Below are 24,777 nucleotides of genomic sequence, written 5' to 3' on the forward strand. Positions count from 1 at the left end.
TTCCTGTTGAGGTTGGACTTTAAGATGCCACTCCTCCATCACAGGGAGGCGGAGCCAATTAAATGGTTCCACCCCAGATGCCTAATGGACCCTGAAGGGTTTCAGAAGGAGCTTGGGGAGATACCTGACTCCCTCGTCCACAGTCTGGCCGAAACCCTAGTGGCTGCCTGACATAAGGTGGCATCTGGGGCATTGGACCGGATTGCGCCTTTGCGGCCTCTCAATGGCAGCGGATCCAGGAAAGCTCCCTGGTTTACTGAGGAGCTCCGGGAGATGAAGCACCAGAAGAGATGTCTAGAGCTACGCTGGAGGACCAGTAAATCCGAATCCGACTGAACACTTTTGAAAGCCTTTGTTAGGACTGACTTAGTGGCGATACAGGCGGCAAAATGTTCACATTTTTTTGCACTTATTGCATCCGCGGATTCTCACCCAGCCACCCTATTTAGGGTAACTCACTCCCTCCTTAAGGTTGGGGGAACGGAGAAGCCCTTGCAGTGTAGAGCTGAGAAATTTGTGCCATTTCTGTTGGATAAAATCGCTCAGATTCAGATGGACCTGGACTCCGATTGGGCAATACCGACCAAGATGATGGGGCGGGTCTTAGTCCTATTGTGTGGGAGGAGTTTGAGCAGTGACTCCTGAGAAAGTGGACAAGGCTGTAGGGGCGATGAGCTCCTCCACTTGTTTGTTGGACCCATGCCCCTCCTGGCTGGTTTTGGCCAGCAAGGAGATGACACGAGGCTGGCTCCAGGCTTTAGTTAATGCGTCCTTGAGGGAGGGGTCCTTCCCACAGCCATTAAAGGAAGAGGTTGTAAGGCCCCTCCTTCAAGAAGCCTTCCCTGGACCCAGCAGAATTAAAAAACTTTCGTCCAGTCTCCAACCTACCTTTTGTGGGAAAGGTTGTAGAGAAAGTGGTGGCACTTCAGCTCTTGAGGTCATTGGATGACACGGATTATCTGGACCCTTTTCAGTCCGGCTTCAGACCTGGCTACAGCACGGAAACTGCCTTGGTCACACTGATGGATGATTTCTGGCGAGCCCGAGACAGGGGTCATTCCTCTATCTTGGTGCTACTTGACCTCTCAGCGGCTTTCGATACCATTGACCATGGTATCCTTCTGGGGCAACTGAGAGAGCTGGGAGTGGGAGGCACCGTGTTGTGGTGGTTCACCTCCTATTTCTCTGGACGATCACAGCCGGTGCTCATAGGAGGACAGAGGTCATCCCCTAGGCCCCTCATCTCAGGGCTCGGTCTTCTCTCCTCTCCTATTTAACATCTATCATGGCTTAGGGCCGGGGTATTTGCGAGACCACCTTCTGCCGCCGATAGCCTCCCACCGACCGGTTCACTCATACAGAGAGGACCTCCTCAGGGTGCCGCTGGCCAGGCAGTGCCGGCTGGCGACCCCCAGGGGGAGAGCCTTCTCTGTGGCAGCACCTGCCCTCTGGAATGACCTGCCCCCTGAGATACGCACGATATCAGACCTCCAGACTTTTCGTTGGGCCCTGAAGACACACTTGTTCCATCTAGCTAGGCTGGCTTGATCCCATCCTCTCAGTTTTTAATCGAAATTCGGTTTTAATTGGGTTGTTTTAAATTCGGGCCAAAATTATTTAATTGTTTTTTTAAATGTTTTTAAATTTTATATGCTATGTTTTATCCTGGCTGTACACTGCCCTGAGTCCTGCAGGAGAAGGGCGGTATAGAAATATAATAAAATAAATAAATAAATAAATAAATAAATAAATAAATAAATACATGAAACCACTGGGTGAAATCATCCGACGACATGGGGTGGGATATCAGCAATATGCTGATGATACCCAGCTGTATATCTCCACCCCTCATCAGTTCAGTGAGGCGGTAGATGTGATGTGCCGGTGCCTGGAGGCTGTGAGGATCTGGATGGGAGTCAACAGGCTCAGACTTAACCCAGACAAGACCGAATGGCTCTGGGTATTGCCTCTAAAGACTATGTCAATTGTCTATCCTTGGTTCTGGGGGGACAGAAAGTGCCCCCCTCAGAATGGGCTCACAATTTGGGTGTCCTTCTAGACTCACAGCTGAGATTGGAACAACATCTGACAGCTATAGCTAGGGGGACCTTTGCACAGGTTCTCCTGGTGCACCAATTGCAACCCTACTTGGATCAGGAGGCTCTCCTCACAGTCACTCATGCCCTTGTCACCTCATGGTTGGACTATTGCAACGTGCTCTACATGGGGCTACCTCTCAGTAGTTCCGTGCAAGACGCAAGCAAAACTCAGCAAACACAGTTCAGCTCTTTGCAAAATGCTGGTTTATTCACGTCGGCTTCCAGATACATGCTGTGATTCGCAAAAACGAACGAAATCAGCGCTATGGATCCCTGACGGTGAGCATTTAAATAGCCCGCCCGTTCATTACCTCCACTTCCTCCTTAATACCACGCCCTTGTTATTAGTACCACACCCTCCCTCATCAGCATATCGGGCTTCAGTGTGATCTGGAGCGTTCTTCCGCAGCAACGTTCATGAACCGCCCTACACCCGTCGCACACGACACCTCCACCCCACACCCCGCACACGACCCCCTGCACCCAGTGCCACCATCACCCCGTGTGTATGTATATTGTATGTATGTTCCTTGCTGCTGTCATCGCGTGGTAGTGTTGTCGAGCGTGCTGCAAGGCTCGACACTACCCTTGAAAAGTGTTCGGAAACTACAGTTGGTCCAGAATGCAGCCGCGCGAGTTATAGTGGGTGCACCTAGATACACCCACATTACACCAATTATCTGCGAGCTGCACTGGCTCCCTATCAGTCTCGGGGCACAATTCAAGGTGTTGGTTATTACCTTTAAAGCCCTACATGGCTCAGGACCAGGCTATCTTCAAGACTGCCTTCTACCACATACTCCCAGAGACCGGTAAGATCCCACAGAGTCAGTCTCCTCCGGGTCCTGTCAGCTAAACAATGTCGACTGGTGGGCCCACGGGGGAGGGCCTTCTCTGTGGCTGCCCCGGCTCTCTGGAACCAATTACCAGACTTCAGGACCGCCCCCACACTATTGGCCTTCCGGAAAGCAGTGAAGACCTGGCTCTTTCGGCAGTCCTGGGGCCGTTGATCTCATTATAGTGATCTTGAGAGACCCGGCCACAAATTGGAGTGTATGTGTTTTAACGTTTTAATGTTTTAATGTTTTCTTTTAATTTTTATATGGGATATTATTGCATTGTTTTATTCTCTGTTGTAAACCGCCCAGAGTCTCTTGGGAGTTGGGCAGCATAGAAATGCAACAAAATAAATAAATAAATAAATGATGTAGAAACTTGAACTCAGATTTAACCACACAAAGAACTGACTTATTAGCTTAATTTCTTCTGGTTTTTATTAGTTGGATTTACAATTAGATAATCTTTATTTCATTAACAGAAGCTGTACATTAGATTTTTAGGGGAGAAAATATAAACATATATTACAAACAGGGAATGAATTTAAATTTTACCATTACTGTGTTGTTGTTTTTTAACAAAACCTGCTTCAATCATTTTTAATTGCAGCCAATAAGTTCATAATATCTAATTAGTATTAGTCTACTAAGGATAGATGGGTTCTGCACTATGGATACATAATTTAATTAGCAAAATGGATTCTCTGTGTATGTGTGTGAAGCTTCTGCAAAGCAGTGCTTAATGGAAATGACTTGTGTTGGTTGCTAAAAATGTTGGATGTTTCTGGGAACTCACCCAACTTTTCTGTGTGCTTCTTCTGTATAGTAATAAATGCTTTTTACAAAATCTATCTAGACATTTATCAGTAGACTGAGATAAAATTGAGTTAGAGGCATAAGAGCAGAAGATGCATCATAGTCTGCTATTAATCTGGGACTACTAAAAGATTCTTAAAATCCAGTATAGTCAGCCCCTGTGCTGAAGGTAGGGTTGTATTTTGGGGGAAACAGAATGGAGGCTTTCAAAATCAGCACTTCCTCTGTGCCTCCCAAAAAAACATTAACACCTACTTGTTTTGTGATCATTCCTTAATGCTGTTTCTGGGGGGAACAGTGGAACTTGACTGCAGTAAGAGACAATTCAATTTTTGTACAGATGTGGTAGGGGATAGAACAGTAATTCAACAGAGTTATACGACATGCCACTGTTACCTCCCTGGACACTCATTAAACTTGCACAGATTCTTCTTATTTTCGAGTTGATCAGCTGCAAAATAAAGGCAGATCTCCAGTGGACTGTCTATGAAATCCATAGACATTTGTAAGGAATAAAACTGGTTGCAGCTATATTGTTTTCCCAGTTAACCAGAGGAGGAGGAGGAGGAGGAAGAGGACAGAGGCTAGAAACAGTGATGAAGGAGTGACAAAGGTGATGAAGGAGTAAGTTCATCAATGGTCTTATATGCTGATATTCTTTGTGGCCATATATGGCAGAACTTGCATATAAATTCCAGATGTGTCCACCAGCTGAAAAGTTGGGTATACTGCAATCAATATAGGAATTCTCTCTGTCAGAGGGAGAATGTCTGTCATTCTTTCTCTGCAGATATTATGTAATAGATGATATTTGTTACACTGGCACATCCCCTGGTTTCCATGTATTTTGAATTCCATCCCTAGAAGTTTTGATTGCATGGAACTCTATATCTGAAGATGTCCAGGGCTAGAATTTACAAACATGAACCTGCTGATATTTTCTCTGTGTAGGAAAGCTTCAAATTAAGAAGGAAGGTCGTCTCTTAGAGCATGATGGTGGAAGCTGATAGGGCATTTGGCAAGCTGGCACACTGTTCTCTTCACATTCTCTGGCACTGTGGTTTCACTTCCCTAACACATAACTAACTCAGTCTTGACGGATTGTAGATCCAATCCCAATTTTGAAGAAACTGCTTTCTTCTTTTGTAGATGCTTGTCTCCCTCCTGAGTGTCAAGGATACCCAGTTCCATATTAATTGTGCACTGGGAAGTTTGGCTCATTTAAAATTAAACAGAGGACATCTGCCAGGATAGCCAGTTTGATATAGTAGTTAATGCCCAGGCTAAAACCCAGGAAACTGTGAATTCAGGAAGGTATGTTTGCCTCCTGGAGTTATACAAAAGTATAAAGGCGGCATAATAATAAATTAATTAATTAAATGAATAAATAAAATAGCCTGAAATTTGATAGAGTGCAGTGAGGGTGGCCAATCTGTATGACAGAGAGCACCACCTTAGAAAGAATGAAGATTTGCTGCTATTATTGTACTTAGTCAATATTTCTTCCAATTAAGCCAGCATTCTTTCATTATTGTGGAAATAAGAGGTAGGAGTCCAGATGCAGCATCTTTCTGCTTCTATTCATTAAAAATAAATCTGAAACTCTAAAGCAGGCCCCCAGTATAATTGTACAAAGCTCCAAATCACGCTGGGAAACGTGCCTGCTTTTTCTTGTGAAAATAAAGCTAATAGAGGACATATCAAAAAGCTGCCAGGATGGAGAGAATCACACATGTTGTGTGTATTTGTAATAATCTATAAATAGACTTTTAATTTTTTAATTTTTTAAAAAAATCAAGAACAATCTATTGGAGAAGGTGCTGCTAAGCAGAAAGCAGCACCCCGCAGAGCCTATCAGTAATACTTGTCCTAGCTTTTTCTTGAAGCAATGATATGGCAACAGCTACTATATTGCTGTTATCTGTTTCTGCCTCAGAGATATATACAGGAAGACACTCATCATACTTTTTGGATAATTCCCTGCAAACCAGGATTTAACTCCTATATTTAAATAACTCCTGATAGATACCATGGATTACTAGTATCAATTTGAATTCACCTCTCTTTTGTTTTAAACCAAAGTGGTAAATTGAAGGATTACCAAGCAATTTCTTCAATTATTTTGTCTATGATGACTTCCATCATAGGAGGTACAGGTCCAATTGGGCATCATCAAGCAGAACCTCTCCACTGATCATACTAAGCTGTTCCATGGTTTCAAATCATGAACAATGGTGCTGAAGCATCAGCATTTTTGCTACACCATCTGTCATAAGGTGATTAGATTTGTTACTGAGGAGAATGCCTGCCTTGTCCCACTTCTCAGTTCCTGGTTTCCTGCTGTGGTAGCTGGATGGTGTGATTATATAAAGGAAGTATGGAAGGCATGACAGCAAAAGTCATGTTTGGAAGGCAAGTTTCGCCTCCATGATGAGTACAAGGTTGTAATATACTCTGTTTTTCTTTTTCCACAGGAGGGGGAGGGACTTGTTTGGCAGCCTGTTTTGGAGGGGCAAAAAGAGGTTTACCCTAATGCAAGCAGTGATTGGCTAAAGGTTTTCAGAGCTTTGCTATTGGTCAGGAAGTGCAAGTACTCATTGGCTGTTACCGTGTTTCCCCAAAAATAAGACCCTGTTTTATATTTTTTTGAACCCCGAAATAAGCACTTGGCCTTATTTTTGGGGAGGTCTTATTATTTTGGGGCGCGTGGAGCAAGACGGGCTCCTCTTGCCATCTTACCTGATTTCCAGCTCTGCCTCCCTAACCCTAAGCAGAGGAAATGGTGGGGACTGGCTGTGCATGCGTTTAAATATTTTCAGGGAGGGCTTATTTTGGGGGAGGGCTTATTTTCAGGATGGGCTTATTTTAGCGCATGCACTCAAAAGCCTGATTGGGCTTATTATCAGGGGATGTCTTATTTTTGGGGAAACAGGGTAGTTCTCAATGAATGTTATGGATTCACAAACAAGTAAATATGCATGCTTGAATTGGAATATTTTTTTTCAGATCTAGAAATAGTCACAACAACTGACCAATCTCTGCTATATTTTCATTATGGAATTGTATAAGACAAATGAAAGAAATACTAGAATTTCCCTAAAATATAAAGTTCCAGACATTTTTCTCATTTCCATTTTATATATGGTTTATTCTTTAATTTTTAATTCAGACCACATAGTTTGTAAAATATATAACACTGGAAAGATTAACATCTGTATCTTCTCCTTTTCAGTATTATATTTGTTACAATACACCCATGAACACACATAATCGCACACATACATATTCCCATATCACACACACAGAGGTTGTTTTCTTGTTTAACTCTAACAAATTCTCACTCAGTCCCCAAATAAATTAATGTAGTAGGATAAAAAGATTTGAAGTGGCAATCTGATGGCACCAGTTTCTTGGGTTGTGAAGTCTACAAGTTCAATTTTTGCTAAAAGAAATGTAATGAATGGGCAAATAGAATAGCATTTTTTAAAAAAGTGTATGGCTTTCATAAACTACAAGGTTTCAAACAAATATTAGGACTGGAACACTAAACAGTGTCCAATTGTGAAATGTGGGACAGTCTGCGCTATCATTTGAAAGAATTGCTTTCAGAATAAGAATACTAGCCTGGATTTGCCTGGGAGAAATCTGCATATTAAAAGGGATTTTTAAAACATAGATAAATTGAAATAACCTATTTGTGGGAGAGAAACAAGTGTCTTATGGATTGGCCGATTAATATAATCATAAACATATTCTAAGTTGTCAGCTATGGTTCAATTTGATTATAAATGCCTCCTGCAAAAAAACTAGAACATGACTCATAGTGAGAAAGCATATTGAGGTTCAGTTCTCCATTTGTAGTTAGGAATATAAGCTTCCCGAAACAACAGGCCTTTGTAGATGCTGATTTCCAACAGAATAAACCTTACAATGCAATGTGACTGACTGAGCTAGGCAACCTCTATGCCTTTATATCCATTTTAGAAACACGAGAAATGAGTTTTGATCTAGAGTTGCTTAAACTAGTCACCTTATTTTTCAAAGACAATGTGCCCGTTTTACATAGTCTTGGTAAAAAAAAATTGAAAATATTTTTATAGTTTTTCATAAATAAATTTGATTATGAGTACTCAGGATCACTGAGATTCAAGTGACATTGATTGGTTCCATGGCACATCAGACTCCTTAGTAATAGTAGCTATTACTATTAATTAGTAATATTCTTAACTCATCGAGGGCTAATGAAAATATGAGAAAGATACCAGGAACCAAGAAGAAGTTTTTGTATTTCATATACCTTTAAGAACTCTACTTTTTTTTTTTTAACTAAGCAAGCAGGATCAAAGTTTGCAGCATATTAAAGCCTTCAAAAGATTTTGGATTCAAGGACTTCTGAGTTCAAAGTTCTATTCTGAACCCAAATTAGCTTCTTGGAGCTTGAAACACCTATTCTTAGTTCATTGGAAATGGTCAACAAATTTCTGACCTTAATGAAAGTATTAGCTCAAAATATTTCAAATTTGAAATGTTTTCACACATTTCTATACCACACATTACTTAAAGCATGGCCTTTGTGAATGGTGAGAAAAGAATAAGCAGTTCTCAGGGCAAAGTTATTAATTTTATCAATAACCAACAACCACTTAGCTTCAACCACTCAGCTATGAAACACAGGGAAAGACTGGAAGAAGAAGCAATAAATTAAAACTGTTTGGGATGTAAAAAAGGAACTGTATCCTCTCATTGACAGATGCCAATCTGCTAGTCCATGTAGTTTCTTCCAGTTTGGCAAATAAATTCTTTTCTAGCCATACATCACACTATGAGTTTAAGAGATTTATTTGCCCAGCAGCCAAGTTAAGCTGTGTAAAGTCAAGAGGCTGAAACTTACTGCTGAAACCTGGCACACAGAACATAAAATATCTCCCTCTCTCATTTACACATTTACAAATTCATAATCAATTTTAGATTATAAGGAAAACTTTTTCTCCTGTCTTAAATTATCTTAGATTATCATATAACAATAGTCCAACACTGCATTCTTAGGGCAAGGAAGATTTTCAGTCCCAGTATTATCTTATGAAACAGATTTAAGACTTTGAAAAGTAATATTTATAGATTTTATTATTTGGTTCTTCTTGTGTTTATTAAAGAATGTTATAGTTTCTTACTATTTGTTTCTTTAGCAGTTTTAAAAAACGTAGCCAGAATGAAGAGATGAAATCCAAGTTGTCTGATGCCATGGAGGCTGTTCAAAGTGAAGAAAGTAGCTTAACATGGGAGACCAATTCAAGTAGATGTTCCACATCCCATGCCTCAGAAGCCAGTGTTACATCTGGGGTATACAGTATGGAAAACTCATACACAGATTGTTCTCCGGGGAAAGTTACTTTCCTGAAGAAAGAGAGAAAGACGACGCAGGAAAAGCTGAGCAATTCAACCCATCAGACCTTAAATGAGACGACAGAACCAGACAGCCAAGAAGGTGATTTTTCTCAGACATCAGCGCTGAAAAAAGCTGAAGAAAGTGAGTTTGATCCATCTGATCCACAATCATGGCCCTCTCAAGTACAACCTTCTAAGATTAAAGACTATTTGGTTCAGATCACACAGGAAGTGACCACTGGGTCAGAGGAGAAAGAAAATACTTTGATGAAAAAAGGGGAGCTGCCTATCAAAGGAACAGTAAGAGCCAGGATTCTTCAAATCACTACTGTATTGGAAGAAAGACATAAAAAGGTTTTCCGAAGGATAAACAATAAAGATATGCCTCCACCCTCAGAGGTGACCAGGAAGCCAAGAGAACCTCCCAAAGTCTTCTCCAGACGAGGCATATCGGTATCTTTACGGCACGTTGAACAAAACACTGCAGAGAAGAATAACAAGAAGGAAGTTCTGAGTTATAATCTCAGACATGTAGAGACAAGAAGTTCAAAGTCTGCACTTTACAGTAAAGAGGAGAGGAAACCACAGCACTTGTTTCTCCCTAAAACACAGAAGAAGCCTTTAGAAAAGCTACCAAAAATTTCAACACACCTTGATGACAAAGCAAAGAAGCCAGACACCAAACAGTATTCGCCTGCAATTCGTACCTCGCTTCCAGAACTGATTCAACCAACTGAGTCTGACAAAATTGAAAAAAAGGAAAAACAGTCTGTTTCTCCAAATATTTCAAATACCGCACTGGAAAAATCATTCAACTTTGTTGGTGAAAAAAAGGAAATTCAGGATCATATACCAATGACCTTCGAAGTTTCTGATTTATTAAAAGAAGTAAAGTCACCGTCAGAGAATCAAGTAACTCAGCCTTGTTCCCCAGTTCCTGTCAAACCACTTCCTTATGTTGAATCAGAAACAGAAAATCAATCTGACTCAGTTAGAACATTGTTATCAGAAACTTTGATTCAACATTTACAGGACCCTCATAATATTGCAGCTACTCACGGTGAACCTGAAAGTTGTAACTTAACTGACATTGGAACACAATCTATGGAATCTACAATTACTTCAAGACTGGAGATCAAAGATGAATTCTTAGAGCAGCCTATTGAAGAAGCAGAGAATCAAGAGATTTCTCGTCATTCAACTGAAATCACAGATGCTAACCTTGAGAAGTCAAAATTACCATCATTTGTTAGAAAAACAGAAAAGCAAGAAAAAGAACAATTATCAGAGAAATCTTCAGACAAAGAAAGGATGCAGGAGCAATTTACTGTGCTTTTACAAACAAATTCAGACCAGCTACCCTCGTTGTCTATGGTTCAGGAGTCAGAAGCTCAAGAAACTGAATCTGCATCTGATTTAGCAGTTATGAATGCTGAACATGAAGTGATTGATTTAGCTGAAATTAGAAATCAAACTATGGACTCCACAATTCCTGAAGGAATGGAAGTCAGTGGTACATCCTTGGAGTTTTCAGTTGAAGAAGCAGAGAAACAAGAGGTTTCTCTTCATTCAATTGAAATCACAGATGCTAACCTTGAGAAGTCAAAATTACCATCATTTGTTAGAAAAACAGAAAAGCAAGAAAAAGAACAATTATCAGAGAAATCTTCAGACAAAGAAAGGATGCAGGAGCAATTTACTGTGCTTTTACAAACAAATTCAGACCAGCTACCCTCGTTGTCTATGGTTCAGGAGTCAGAAGCTCAAGAAACTGAATCTGCATCTGATTTAGCAGTTATGAATGCTGAACATGAAGTGATTGATTTAGCTGAAATTAGAAATCAAATTATGGACTCCACAATTCCTGAAGGAATGGAAGTCAGTGGTACATCCTTGGAGTTTTCAGTTGAAGAAGCAGAGAAACAAGAGGTTCCTCTTCATTCAACTGAAACCAAAGACACCATCCCTGAGAAGGCAAGCTTACCACCTTCTGTTAAAGAAGGAGAAAAACAAGACGAACATTTGGCAGGGCAATATTCAGAAAAAGAGCAGTTAGAGGACAAAATAACTACACCTTTTGAAACAAAGTTAAATCAGCTACCCTTGTTTGGGTGTTTGGACCAGAAGTCTGAAGCTCACAAAACTGAACCAGCATCTCATTTAGCAGCAAGGCATGGTGAATCTGTAACACCTGATTTCGCTGAAGTTAGAAATCAAGCTATGGACTCTGCAATTCCTTCAGAAATGGAAGTCAGTGATACACCCTTAGAGCAGTCAGTTAAAGAAGCAGACAAGAAAGCAATTACTCTTTATTCAACTGAAATAAAAGATGAAAAAGTAAGGTTACCATCTTCTGTTAAAGAAAGAGAAAAGCAAGAAGAAGAACAGCTGGCAGGGCAATATTCAGAAAAAGAAAGGTTACAGGACAAATTAACTGCACCTTTTGAAACAAAGTCAGGCCAACTACCTTTGTTTGGTTGTCAAGACCATAACTCTGAAGATCATGAAACTGAACCTGTATCTGATTTAGCAGCTACAGGTGATGAGCCCAAAGGGTCAGACACATTTGACATTGGAAATCAAGCTATGGAATTCAAAATTTCTTCACAAATGGAAGTCGAAGGTCAGCCCTTGGAGCATTCTGCTGGAGAAGCCGAGACGCAAGAAGTTCCTCCTTATTCAGCTAAAATCAAACATGCCATCTCTGAAAAGGCAAGATTACCATCTTCTGTTAAAGAAGGAAAAATGCAAGAAGAAGAACAGCTGGCAGGGCAATATTCAGAAAAGGAAGAGTTAGAGGACAAATTAATTACACCTTTCATAACAAACTCAGACCAGCTACCCTGCCTAGACCACAAACCTGAAGCTCCTGAAACTGAACCTGCACCTCATTTAGCAGCACCTGAAGCGTCTGACTTAGCTGAAATTAGAAATCAAACTATGGAATCCACAAGTCTGCCTCAAGTGGAAATCAAAAGTGCACCCTTGGAGTATTCTTTTGGAGCAGAGTTTTCTTTTTATTCAGCTGAAACCGAAAGCGCCGTCCCTGAAAAATCAACATTACCATCTTCTGTTAAAGAAGCAGAAAAGGAAGAAAAAGAACAGCTGGCAGAGGAATATAAAGAAAAAGAAGAGTTACAGAATAAATTAACTACACCTTTTGAAAGAAAGTCAGAGCAACTACATGAATCTGAACCCATATTTGATTTAGCAGCTATGCATGGTGAATCTGAAGTGTGTGATTTAGCTGAAATTAGAAATCAAACTATGGAATCTGCAATTCCTTCAGAAATGGAAGTCAGCGGTACACCCTTGGAGCATTCTGTTGGAGAAACAGAAAAGCAAACAGTCCCTCTTTATTTAACTGAAACCAAAGAGGCCATCCTTGAAAAGGCAAGATTTCCATATTCTATTAGAGAAGGAGAAGAGCAAGAAATAGAACAGCTGTCAGACAAAACAAAGGTAGAGGATCAATTCACTGTGCTTTTCCAAAGAAAGCCAGGCTATCTTCCCTTGGTCCACAAGTCAGAAAGTGAAGAAACTGAACTTGCACCTGATCTAGCTTCCACAACACAAGAAATCTGTAACACTGCGGAAGAGCCCACTGGACTTTCAGAGTCTTCTTATGCTATGGTTAAAGAAGAAGCCACAAAAGAAGAAACATTGAAATCAGACTTGCCAAGACAAGCTGCTCAGACTCAGCCATCTCTGACCACTGTCTCAGAAGGAAAACATCTAAGAGACAAGACAGAGACTCAGCTTGCCTCAACAGAATCTTTGTGTCCCGATTCCACACTTTCAGTTACAAATGCACAGGAGGAAAAGGCTCAACAACATTCTACAGCACCAGCACCAGCACAGTCAGAACCAGAACATCTTGTTATCTCCAAATCCATAAAGGCACCACATGGACCTGAAGAGATATCACTTCTCAGTGACAAAGTTACTGAGCCAGTCAGCTCATCAGAACAAGTGCTATCTACTCCATCTTTTCTTATTGCCAGTGTGGAAATGCATGGAGCAGAGCCACCCTCACTAAAGGCTACTGCACCATTGTTTGAACAGTCAGACTCTAATATACCCTGCCTGCCTCAGCAAATGAAAAAACAAAGCAATTTGTCTGATTCTGCCGAATTAACTTCTGTAATAGCAGAAGCATCATTTTCTACTGGGTCTTTCCAAAATGCTGAAACAACAAAGGAAGAAAATCCATCCTTGCCATCCACAGAGGGTCTGGCAAAAGAATTAGTATCTAAATCAAGGGAGCCAGAAATTGGAATAGGTACAAAAACAGGGCAACTTTTCCCCACCGTATCTGCACAACACCCAGGTGAAGCACCTGTTCTAATGCAAGAATTGAATTTAAAAAATCAGCTGCACCCCACTATAAAAGCACAGTCAGATGTTGAGAAAGAAGCTAAATCCTCTTGTGAAGTAAGTGAAGATCAACTGAAGCGATCATTGGAATCTGAATCAAGAGAGCATTTTATACAGCAAAAATCTACTGTTTCATCCCAGTTGGAAGGAACAACTGCTTTGCATTCTGTCAATGAAATGCATAAGGAAATTATGCAACCTGATAAACCTATCATCAAGCCATTGCAACCTGATTCATTACATCCTGGTTTTGAGCCACCACAAACAGATGCTGTTCAGCAGCAAACTCTTCCGCATTTATCACGAACACTCCTACCCATAGAAGGGGATACAGTCCAGTTAGGAGAAGAAAAGGAGATAAATGGGATCCAGCCTCCTTTGCCCGCAACTAGGCAGGCTTTATCTCAGTCAGTTTATTCAACGGATGTGCAAGAAAATCAAGGTATTTCAGGAGCTGAAGCCAAAGATCCTGAATTTTTAAGCATGCAACTCAATAAAACTGATGCAGATCACTATGGCACTGCCGATCCAGAATCAAAGCACCTGGCAAAACATGCTGTTGAACCTATAACTGCACAATCGGAGACTCTTTCCACGAACGAGATCCACTTCATGCCTGACTTGGGAAAACATTTAGATGCATCCTTTCCCATTTCAAGCACAGAAGGAGAAGGCCTTCAAACGCCTGTATCTGTGACAGCAGAATCAGAAGATGAACAGCCAATATCATCTAAAAAAGATAGGGAAGAAACTGAATGCAGCGCACCCATAATTCCAACATCCAAATTAAAAGGTTCTGCTTCAGAAACACAGGGAAATCAAAATGATTTGTCTAAGACATTAATTGAGGCATCCGGATCACCACCATTAATTTTACCATTTGTCCCTGATAAAATAAAGCCCCAGGCAATACTTCCAGAATCAGTAGTAAGTTCGCTGCCAGCCTCACAGCAATCAAATGCTATTTCTTCAGAACTTATGGACAAAATTGAAATAGGAAAAAATAATTTCCCTTTCCCTGAGTCTCAAGATTTACCGTTCCCTACAACTTCCTCTGTAGAGGAAGTCAGCAAAGAACCACTGCATTCCTCCATGGCCACAAAAACTGTGTCTGAGGAATCCAGATCCATTCTAGATGATGCTACATCTGAAGAAATAAACGAAAAGTCTCCCGTTTCTGTAGCACGGTCAGCAGAACACGTTTTTGTTGAACCTATTTCATCTTGTTCCGTTCCTGAAAAGGAGAAACAAGTGCAGCCTCATTCAATTTTCAATGAAGAACCAATGGATGTGGCTGTTAGGAAAGCACATGTGGAAGATATTCGGTCTCATTTGCTTTTTACTCCACATTCTGAAACCAAGAGCCAGGATAGCATGCTGTATAGTCCCATGGCATTGCAATCAGAGCTGGAAGGTCTCACTTTATTGAATTCCACTGAAGAAAAACCCAAGCAAGAAACTGCTTTATATTCACCTTCCACCTTGCCTCAAGGAATATTATATTGCCATGAAGAAAAAGAAGACCAAAAACGAAGAACTTCTCCGACTGAATCTTCAAAAGACCAGGATGCACCATTAAAAGATGACAATTTGTTGCAACCAATAAAAGAATCACAGCTGGAAGAAATTCAGCTTTACTGTTCTGCAACTCTTCAAGATTCATCCCAATTGGCTGATATGAAACCCCAAGAACAAGCGGATTATCTGCCTACAATTGAAGAGGTAGATTCTGGTGATGCTGTATTATCACAATTGAAGGATGATGCAAAAAAACAAGAAATGCAGATAACGTGGTCTGAAGCTGCTCAAATAGAAAGTAAACCATCTGTTTTGTTAGAAAATGAAATGAAACCTGACCTGCATCCATCATTCACTGCATCCCTGGATACAAAACAATCAGATTTTTCTTATTCAAAACAACCAGAACTCTATTCATTTGAGGAACAAAATCAGACTTCTGAACAAGAACCACTCATTTCATCTCTTTTCACTAAGAAAGTGAAAGAGCCAGAAGAGAATTCATATCCATCTTTAGTCTCAACATCTTTATTGAGCCCATCCAACTCTGCTACATTGGATCCAGAAAAGGCACAAGAAACTCAGTCTTGCACAACTGTAATAACAAAGGAGATCCCAGAAGAACCCATGTCCATTGCTGCATTCCTTCTTTCTGAGGCAAAGACAATAGAAACTTTTTCTCCACAGATCTCAGAGAAAAACACTTTAGATACTCAGGCTCCTTTTGGGGATGCTGACTCAATAAATGGTTCAACTGTCCTTTCTGAGAAAAATGCAACAGCAGAGAGGAAAACTGAGTTTTCTCCAACACATTTTGAATCAGAACCCCAGGTAGACAGAATCGTTAGTACAGAACATCTTTCAAAAGCAGAAGAAACAAAACATTTGCCTACCATGGAGGATACTTTGAAAGTGCCTGAAAACTATTTGAGTGAAGAGAAGGAATTCAAAGGTCAAGAGAAATTGAAAGAAGAAGCCTTACCAGCTCCTAATCTTGATCAAAGAAAAGACATAGTTAATATTTCTGAAAGTTGTGAAGTTGTGAAAACTAATGTTCCTCTCATTTCCTCTGTTGATAGAAAAAAGCTTCTACTAGGGGCAGTAGAAACCATTTCATTGTTGGAAACAAAAGCATGTAATGATACTAGAGATGTGGTTGTTGATAAGGAACCTTCAGTCAACAAACCAAATGAACAATATACAGAGGACTTAAAGGTAGATCACCATGAAATGACAGAAAATGAATCAAAGGAACTTGGAAAAGGGAAGGGTATTAAGGAAAGTACAGAAATGGAAGAGGTTGCTGTTATTCCAGAGACCAAGGATGATAATATTTATAATAATGCCAATATTGATTATGTTGAAAAGAATACTTTGATTGAAAATACATCCTTCACCCAAATAGAAAAAGAAAAGTCTATTCAGGACACAGAGAGGCCATTTGATGACACAGATAAACAATATGTGGAAATGACATATCCAGCAGCAAAATCAAAGAATACTGTGGAGCTGTCTTTATTAGAAAGAGAATTGAATGAAACCCCTAATGGATTGATAGAAAAACAAAATGCAACAGCTACCCATCAAGACATTTCAAAAACAGCAAATGAAAATACAATGATTGAAACTGTTAGGGATGATGATAAAAACATAGAGCATGAGTTTAACTTAGCAAACACTAATGCAGTCTTATTTAATACTGAAAAAGATGAGTTGTCTCAGTCTCCAATTGCTTCCTTGTCAACGACTGTAGTAGACTCTGAGGTTCTAGAGATGCCACCTGCCTTGGCATTTTTATGTAAAGATTTCTATGAAGAAGCAGTGTGTGATTCTAAAAAAGATAACCACAAATGTAAGGAAGTGAAGGATATTGATCTGCCTTTTCATATCAGAGAACATATTCCAGATGATGGGATTGAAACGCATCTGGAGAAGGAAATTCCTAGAGATTACACTCCAAATAATGTGGAAGAATCCAAGAATGAAGACATTTTAAATGGTCAGTCTTTTAAAGAGGAAACTTTAACCCAACCAAAAGTCACAGAAGATGCTTATGAACTAAATGGAAAAAAGACTGAATCTGCAGATATTCAACCTGGTCTATCTGCCCAAGTGGAGGAATGCCTGAGTGATACACTTACGAATGGGGTAACTGAGATTGTGAGTGACATAAATATTAGGATTTGTCAGCCAACACATGCAATTCCTTTCGGAAGAGAGTTCTATAGCTCAGGAGCCAGCAATGATGACAGTAGTCAGAGAAGAGAAGAAGAATCTGATGACACAGGCCAGCAAGCACCAGAAGAAACAAGTGATGAGGAGTCCAGTCCAATACTTGATTATGCAGCAACTCTATATCAGACTGAATCATCTGGGCAAAATGGATCAAGTAATGATGCTGGATATGCAGTCATCCAAAACCAACAGTCTGAAATAAAAGAAGTTCATGGAATGGATGAGGGTGAAGTTGTAAAGACTGCAGAAAAAAATGCACAGTCTCTTGAAGGATTAGGTCAGGCTGAAAGGCAAGGTGAAAGACAACTAGAAGATACATATGTTTTAGTTGAGCCCCCAATACAAGATACGAAGGTTTTAGATCACAAAGATCTTCCATGTTTGGACACTGAAGTGCAAAAACCTGAGAGCAGAATTGGAGAAAATAGTGCCCAACATCTAATGCAGACTGACACACCAGACCAGTTAGCAGCAGGAGTAAAATCTGATAACCAATTTGGGGAAGTTGACTATCCTCTTTTGTCACATGATTTTGATACCTACCCATTATACTCAATAAAAGAGGAAGAGGACAGTGACATTGATGAAGATCTAGCTGAGCTCTTAAACTATGAAGTGGTTACCCACGATGATGTCTTTCAGGAAGAAATCTCTTCAGAAATAGCTCATGAAGAATTGCTTTTTGATGATAAAGAATCCCTAGATGGTATTAGTAATACTTATGAATTTGTGAATGAAGGAGAGGCAAGAATGTATGCTGAAGAAAAGGCAACTGAATCGCTTGAACTTGAAATGCTACAAAGAAATGTACCAGAATATGAATTTCTACAGAAAGAAGTTGATCAAGCACATCTGGATACGTACTGCTACCAGTGCAAATGTCCCATCTCCTCTGAGGATAAGCTTTTTGAGGAACATAAAGACCATAATGTAGCCGATTTGGGTACAGCTGTGACTGTGTTAAAGGTAAGACATTAAAAGTATGCAGTTATACTGCTCTTTGTTCTCACTGACATATTTTAGTGTTTAACTAAAATAGACAAAAGCAGCAATATATATCTAGTGCCCTCTAGATGTTTTGACCTTTAAGGCTCCAGATAATATGGCCATTGGCAACGTATTGAGGTAAAGAAAATCTGAGGGAATCAACATTCCTGCAAGATGAAGAAAGCAAACACTTAACACTTAATATAAGACAAGCTCTTATGGTTATATAAGACATGCTTATAGTTGGCTTGGAGGAATGACAATTCTTCTTAAATGGCTCAGAAACAATGGTGTATTTCCACAGACATTTTTCCCCCAGAAATGTAAGGTTCTCTCTTTTTATTTCTTGAGAAATGAAGACAGGTAAAGAAGACAGGCAGTAATGGGAAACACTACATCTCACAGAATTAAGCCAGCCGCCCTGAGTCTTCAGAGAGGGGCGGCATATAAATTGAATTAATTAAATTAAATTAAATTAGAACCACACTGTGCTTTTTTTTTATAAAATCAGAAAATCTCAGAAGTTGATCATAAGTGTTCTATGTAATTTCTTCTGTGATTCTTAGTTTAGAATGTTGCTTTCTCAGTTGTTTAACTGTTGAACTCTTTTCTGAACCTTTTAAACATGGTCTATTTTGGATGGACTACCATTGCACATGTTTTACTTAAGTATCCCTTGGGGTACTCTGGAATTTGTATCCTTTTGACTCTCAAAGGCAGCTCTTTAGAACAGGAAATGGATGGAGAAGATCTTGAAAATCAAGGGCTCTGCCTTGCGCAATTGCTCATGTTTTCTGTTAATGTAAACACACCCTTTGATACAATCCCAGATGATAAGATGCTAACCATATTTATTTTTTAGAAAGGCAACAGCATAATTGTAGAACATTCACCCAAAGGTTTGCTATACTTCTATGATTCAGTCAAAAACAAGAGCAAACAAAAATTGTAGCATTTTTTTCATATTAATTTTAAAGATTTTAAAGATCTGGGGGCAATATGCTGACTCTGTAAACTGCTTAGAGAGGGCTGTAAAGCACTGGGAAGCAGTATACAAGTCTAAGTGCTATTGCTATTGCAATTGCTATTTTCACTTCATTAGTTCAGATGCTAAAATATGATATGCTCTCCCTGCCTTTTTCTGGACAAAGCATTATGAGTTTGTTCATAAGTTTTTGTGGATGTTTGGTATGTATGAAAGATACTGTATTATCCATCCATCCATCCATCCTTTTGATATCTGTAAACTACCCCTGGAGTATTTTCGACTTGGACATTAAATGTCCAAGCAATGTAGTTTAACATGTGTAATAAAATATGAAAAGTAGGGTAGTACCAATAGAGGATTCTAGAAGTCCCAAAATCAGATGACAGGTAGGTACTATGTGCAGCATATAATTATAGATTTCAGATATATTCTGATTTTATTGCAGAGATATAGTCTGGGCCTTCTCTTTAATGTTATTAGGCAAGCTTCTCTCCCTCCCTCCCTCCCTCCCTCCCTTCCTTCCGGTGTTTATTGTTTTTGCTTAATTTATTAATTGTGAAATAAAGCCACCTGAGAAACTTTCTGATTGACTTGTAATATACCCTAAAACAGTTAGAAGCATAATACCACACACCAGCAGCAGAAAAACAAAGTCCATGTAAACAGCAAAAGCTTGGACATTTTCAGTTGTTTACCTTAGTGCCCACTCCTGGCTTAAAGACCATTTTAAGAGCTTAGTGAACTTCTTTAATAGCTGAAATATGAATGGAGGTTTTTTAAGATGACACTATGCTCTAGAGGAGTAGAAGTCCACAAGTCTTAAAGTTGTCAAGGTTGGAGACCCCTGCTCTAGAGGTTTGCTGCTGTCCTGGTTTATATAATAGTCTCACAAATTTGATGCCCCAGGGCAGATATAATTCCAAATCATGGGATGTTGACTAGAATTATGGAAGTTGCTCATATAAAAAGACCTAGTGTGGGACAAGGTAGCTTTTCCATATTACTGTGGTGGACGATAAGCAGCTGCTAAGAATATCAGCAGAATCATAGGCCTTGGAATTGTCCCTAAATTAGTTTCTTGAAAGTCAAAGGACCCAAGGACATTCTGTGACATCTGCCTTTGGCCCTGCAATTTAGAAGGAGAGCCAGAAATGAATTCTAGCTCTGTAATAAAGTCTCCTTCACGAGTATAGCTCCACCAGGCAGAAAGATCATTTAGATGGCATTTCTGCTTCATTTCTACTACTGTATTCATATGTGATCATATCCCTCTGCAAAAAAATGTACAGGTAACTGAAACTAACCATTTTAGCTTTTGTCAATTACAGAATGTGCTCTGCATAATAAGCTTCTAAGAGTGGATGTTCTTTAAAATCAAATGTTTCCACCTGAAACATGTATACATTGGAATATAACATTGCATTCTGCTGTATGCATTTTTATACCCTGTTTCCCCTGTAAGTTCCCAAAATGTACTTGGGTCACCAAAATGCCAAAGAGAAAGACTCAAGACGAGGCTTGCAAAAAGAAGCAGATTTTATTTATGGCCAAAAACAAAATACTGGATGAGACTATATCCAGAACATACAGATACAATGCATGTGAGGAAATAGCCACACCTTGGGGAAGGTATGGTGACCTTTTATACCCTCAGAGACATCATCTTAGTATCCAATTCTGGCCCCCTGGCCCATGCCTTCCTTGTAGCCCTGCATTGGCTGTGCAGCAAGAAGCAGGGGCAGGGGGGCTGAGCGCCTAGCAACAGAGGGGCTGGGTGTTTAGCAACCCCTCCACCAGGCACGGAGTGGTACAGAAAAACAAAATAACACAGAGGTGAGATCACTGGTAGAAACACATGGCAGAGTCAATTCTAATTCTTACCAAAACAATTCTTACAGGAGCAAAACAGCAAGTCAAACCAATTCTACTGACTCTACTATTATGTCCCACTAATTCTAGCTGTTCTATTATTATTATGTTCCTTCACCCCCAAAATAAGACATCCCCTGATAATAAGCCCAATCGGGCTTTTGAGCACATGGCAATAAGGCCAAGCGCTTATTTCAGGGTTCAAAAAAATATAAGACAGGGTCTTATTTTGGGGGAAACATGGTAATTCATGGGTATCACATATGCTAACTTCAAAGCCTAATCTTCCTTTTAAACAAATAGTGATATTTGGTTTCCATTAAGGTCAGTTGTCTGCAAATTATTTGGAGACAGAGGGCTAAATATTCTGAAGGAAGGTCAGGAAGGAATCTGAAAAAAAAACCCATCATTTTTCATGACTATTGTCTCAATTATTTGAAGTGCAGTTTTGTCACAGCAGCATTGGAGATGGAGGAAAAGCAAGTCAAACAATAAAGGGAGCAGGGGAAGCCAGCAAGGGAGTTAAAAAAAAGTCAAGATGGCAACTAGGACTGCATGTTCAAAACCCCACGTGCCAATGTGCCATTTTGACAGACACCCTATCAGGAATAAAGATGACAAAATAGCATTTATTTGATTAAACAGGATGCCTGCAATCTAAAGGAACCACATACAATGTTCTGCCCTTTTCTCTTCTAGAGCCTCCCTCTAACCTGTGTCTTTAATATAAGGTAGGCTTTCCCAAATGTAGCAACTTCAAGATGTGTGGATTTCAACACCCATAGCTGGCTGGGGAATTCTGGGAATTGAAGTCCACACATCTTAAAGTTTCTAAGTTGGGAAACTCTGATATATGGAATCTCCCAGAAAACCATCTGATGAAGCTAGAATGAAAAACTGCTTGCTATCCCAGACTTGTAAACACACAAAGACTCTCCAAATAAAGGGGCAATCCAGGAAGTGTAACAAGATGAGCAACCTGTTGATCACACGATGTTATAACTGGGACCTTGCAATTGAGTGCAATTCGATCAATTCCTGCAGCAATAGTGTTGTACTATGGAGGCAGAAGGACTATTTCAAGGAAGTGAATGCCACTCAGCGTCACCTTGAACTCTGCGAGATTGGTGAAAAATAAATTTAATAATAAAGAAACTGTAGACAAGTGCTTAAGAGGGCATCCTGTATTCTCACTTGGAGTAGGGGTAGGGATCTTTGGTTTACCCGCTTCCTGCTGTGGGGGTATTGTCACATGCTGGCTGAGGAATTCTGAAAGTCCGTATATCTTAAAGTTTCCCTGGTTGAGCACACCAGTTTATTAATATCAATAGAAGTTTGTCAAAACAGTGCACGTTGAAACAAGAGATATATTAGCTGTTTATTTCCATTTAATTTTGTGAAGAGGGAGAAGGATTTTCATTTAAACACAGAACTGAGGGGGAAGATCTGATCATTTATTGGATGACAAGCACTGGTGGTTTGACAATGCCTTGTACTCAGCTAATGGCTGCTGGTTCATTGTGAAGTCGACAGCCTTGTAAACTTGTAAACATCCTCTGCTCAGAGCATCCTAAATGTCCAAATAGATCCAAAAACTGTCAAAACAGCCCAGATCAATCTCTGGTGCTTTTAAAAACTGGCTGCCTGACAGACCTTGGGCAATTGTTGAAAGTCAGATACTGTATAGGTTTGAAGGATTTGGCCCTTGGGCTTTGATACATACATTTCCTACTTAATTGGTCCTATATAATTAAACGTACCATTACAAAACTCGGGGCTTTCTGAGGCATTAATTTAAAATTAATAATTTTTTGAATGAGAAGTAGAGGTACTATTTGGAGACACAAAGTTGGAAAAAACTGGGTTAAATAGACAAAAGCTTGCAAGGAAGATGGAAGGAAGGAAGGAAGGAAGGAAGGAAGGAAGGAAGGAAGGAAGGAAGGAAGGACACAAAAGCACACATTTTAATTCTACTTTAATGGAGCTTATTGCCAAACAGATTCTTCATAACAATTTGCTTAAATCTCCTGATTTTGCATTTTGACTCATGTGCTATTAAAATGTTACTCAATAAGATGTTGAGCCCGAATTTGACATATGTGTAGCCATATATCTACATATTTCTGAAAGAAATATCCCATCCAATAGTAAGTCCATTAAAAGCAGAAAGTCCTACTACTTAGGAAACAAGCATGTAGGTCAATAGCATGAAATAGAACATTTCATTCAGACCTCAATTCCAAGGTGAGGATTTCAGGACTGCCAATGAGCCTGCTCTTGCTGTGTATCAGTGATGCAATGATGGCTTTTGAGAAACCTTTCATGAAAGCTTAAACGATTTTTAGCATCTAATTCTATGCATGAGAAGAACATTATAAACTAATCTTTTTTAGGCAATTATGATTTTAAATATATATATATATATAATCTCTTTTAGGGCCAGTTGAATGGATTCCTAGATGTTTTGCAACAAAGATCTTTGAAAATTGAAGGATGTGTCAGTGAAATAGAAGCTTTGTTTAACACTCTGGAGGTAGGTTGGGCAAGGAATCTGCTGAATGAGTGCCATCATCTTAGTTAAGACAGAACTCACTAGATTGCTTAGTCATTCTGCTAGTCAGGGCTGGCTTTTACCATGCCTCACAATGCAGGGCTCACACAGCTCTTGAAGTCATCTTATGGCTTGTTTATTTGTGATATGAACTAGCCAAAATTTTGTTACTTATCTCATTGTTAAATATCTCTTCTTCGTTGTTTGAACATAGTGCATGTTTTATACACCACAATGTAAAAAGGATTCAGATTACTTGGAATGAGTCCAAAACAATGAGTTCAGAATACTGGAAATGAATAAATATCTTACAGAGAGAGAGGGAATTGGATTACTGTATTTTTACCCATGAGAAAAAAAATTGACAGTGGGCTGTGGGAAGAAATTAGGATTATCTTTCCTGGATTCGTATAACATACTAAGTCATGATGTAGTATGTTTACTTTGGGTTTTTAGTCTGTTTTGTGAACCGAGGCATTGTGATTTCCATACCTATTTATTAGATTTTAATACTATTGTAATCATATGTTTGGCAATGATTTGTTGTTTAGCCATATATGTGAAGCTGTTCTTCATTGTATATATATATTTCTATTAAGAATTTTGATTATATTAATAAAAACTAATACAAACTAAACTTAAAAAAGAAGAGAGAATAAAAATAAAAAATAAAAGTGACTTCCATACTATATCATAAGTGTAAACAGGTTTTGTGACACCATGTCTCCTCTAAGATTATAAACAATTATCTCTTCATCCCAAGATGTAATAACACATTTTGTTTTAACTTGATCAATTAAACCAATTTTATATTCCTTCCTTTTCCTTTTTGTCTTTAGATCATTTAAATATTATCATAGGATTTGATTTCTCTTCTTTGTCCCATTGTACAGAGTTCTTCAAGGCTTTAATAAGCTCTTTTTGTAAATCCAATAGGAAAAAAATTGTCTTGGTTAATCATCTGTATTTTCCTTTTGAATTTTAAAACATCAGCCAATTTATTTTGTAGCTCCAGTGAAACATCTTTTTCAAAGTAATTTTTGGCCTGCCAATTGTAAATTTACTTTTGATATCAACTCTATCTTGTCAGAAAAACAAGATTGTTGTTCTACATCA

At 39.3% G+C, this 24,777-nt stretch overlaps 1 protein-coding gene across 3 annotated transcripts in view; it reads left to right on the forward strand.

Annotated features, from left to right (window-relative positions):
• The window catches only part of CMYA5 (cardiomyopathy associated 5), a 73,054-nt gene that overhangs the window by 9,470 nt on the left and 38,807 nt on the right, over positions 1 to 24,777 (forward strand). Inside the window, exons 2-3 of one of the 3 annotated variants that reach the window (XM_070938835.1) lie at positions 8,938 to 18,232; positions 23,548 to 23,643. In XM_070938835.1, the coding sequence (XP_070794936.1) occupies positions 8,938 to 18,232; positions 23,548 to 23,643 (9,391 nt within the window). The remainder of the gene's footprint in view (positions 1 to 8,937; positions 18,233 to 23,547; positions 23,644 to 24,777) is intronic. The other 2 variants (XM_070938836.1, XM_070938837.1) reach the window with 2 other exon arrangements.

This window comes from Pituophis catenifer, unplaced genomic scaffold (genome assembly GCF_029215685.1).
Source record: "Pituophis catenifer annectens isolate HBS135680 unplaced genomic scaffold, rPitCat1.0.hap2 SCAF_2, whole genome shotgun sequence".
Taxonomy (NCBI): domain Eukaryota; kingdom Metazoa; phylum Chordata; class Lepidosauria; order Squamata; family Colubridae; genus Pituophis; species Pituophis catenifer.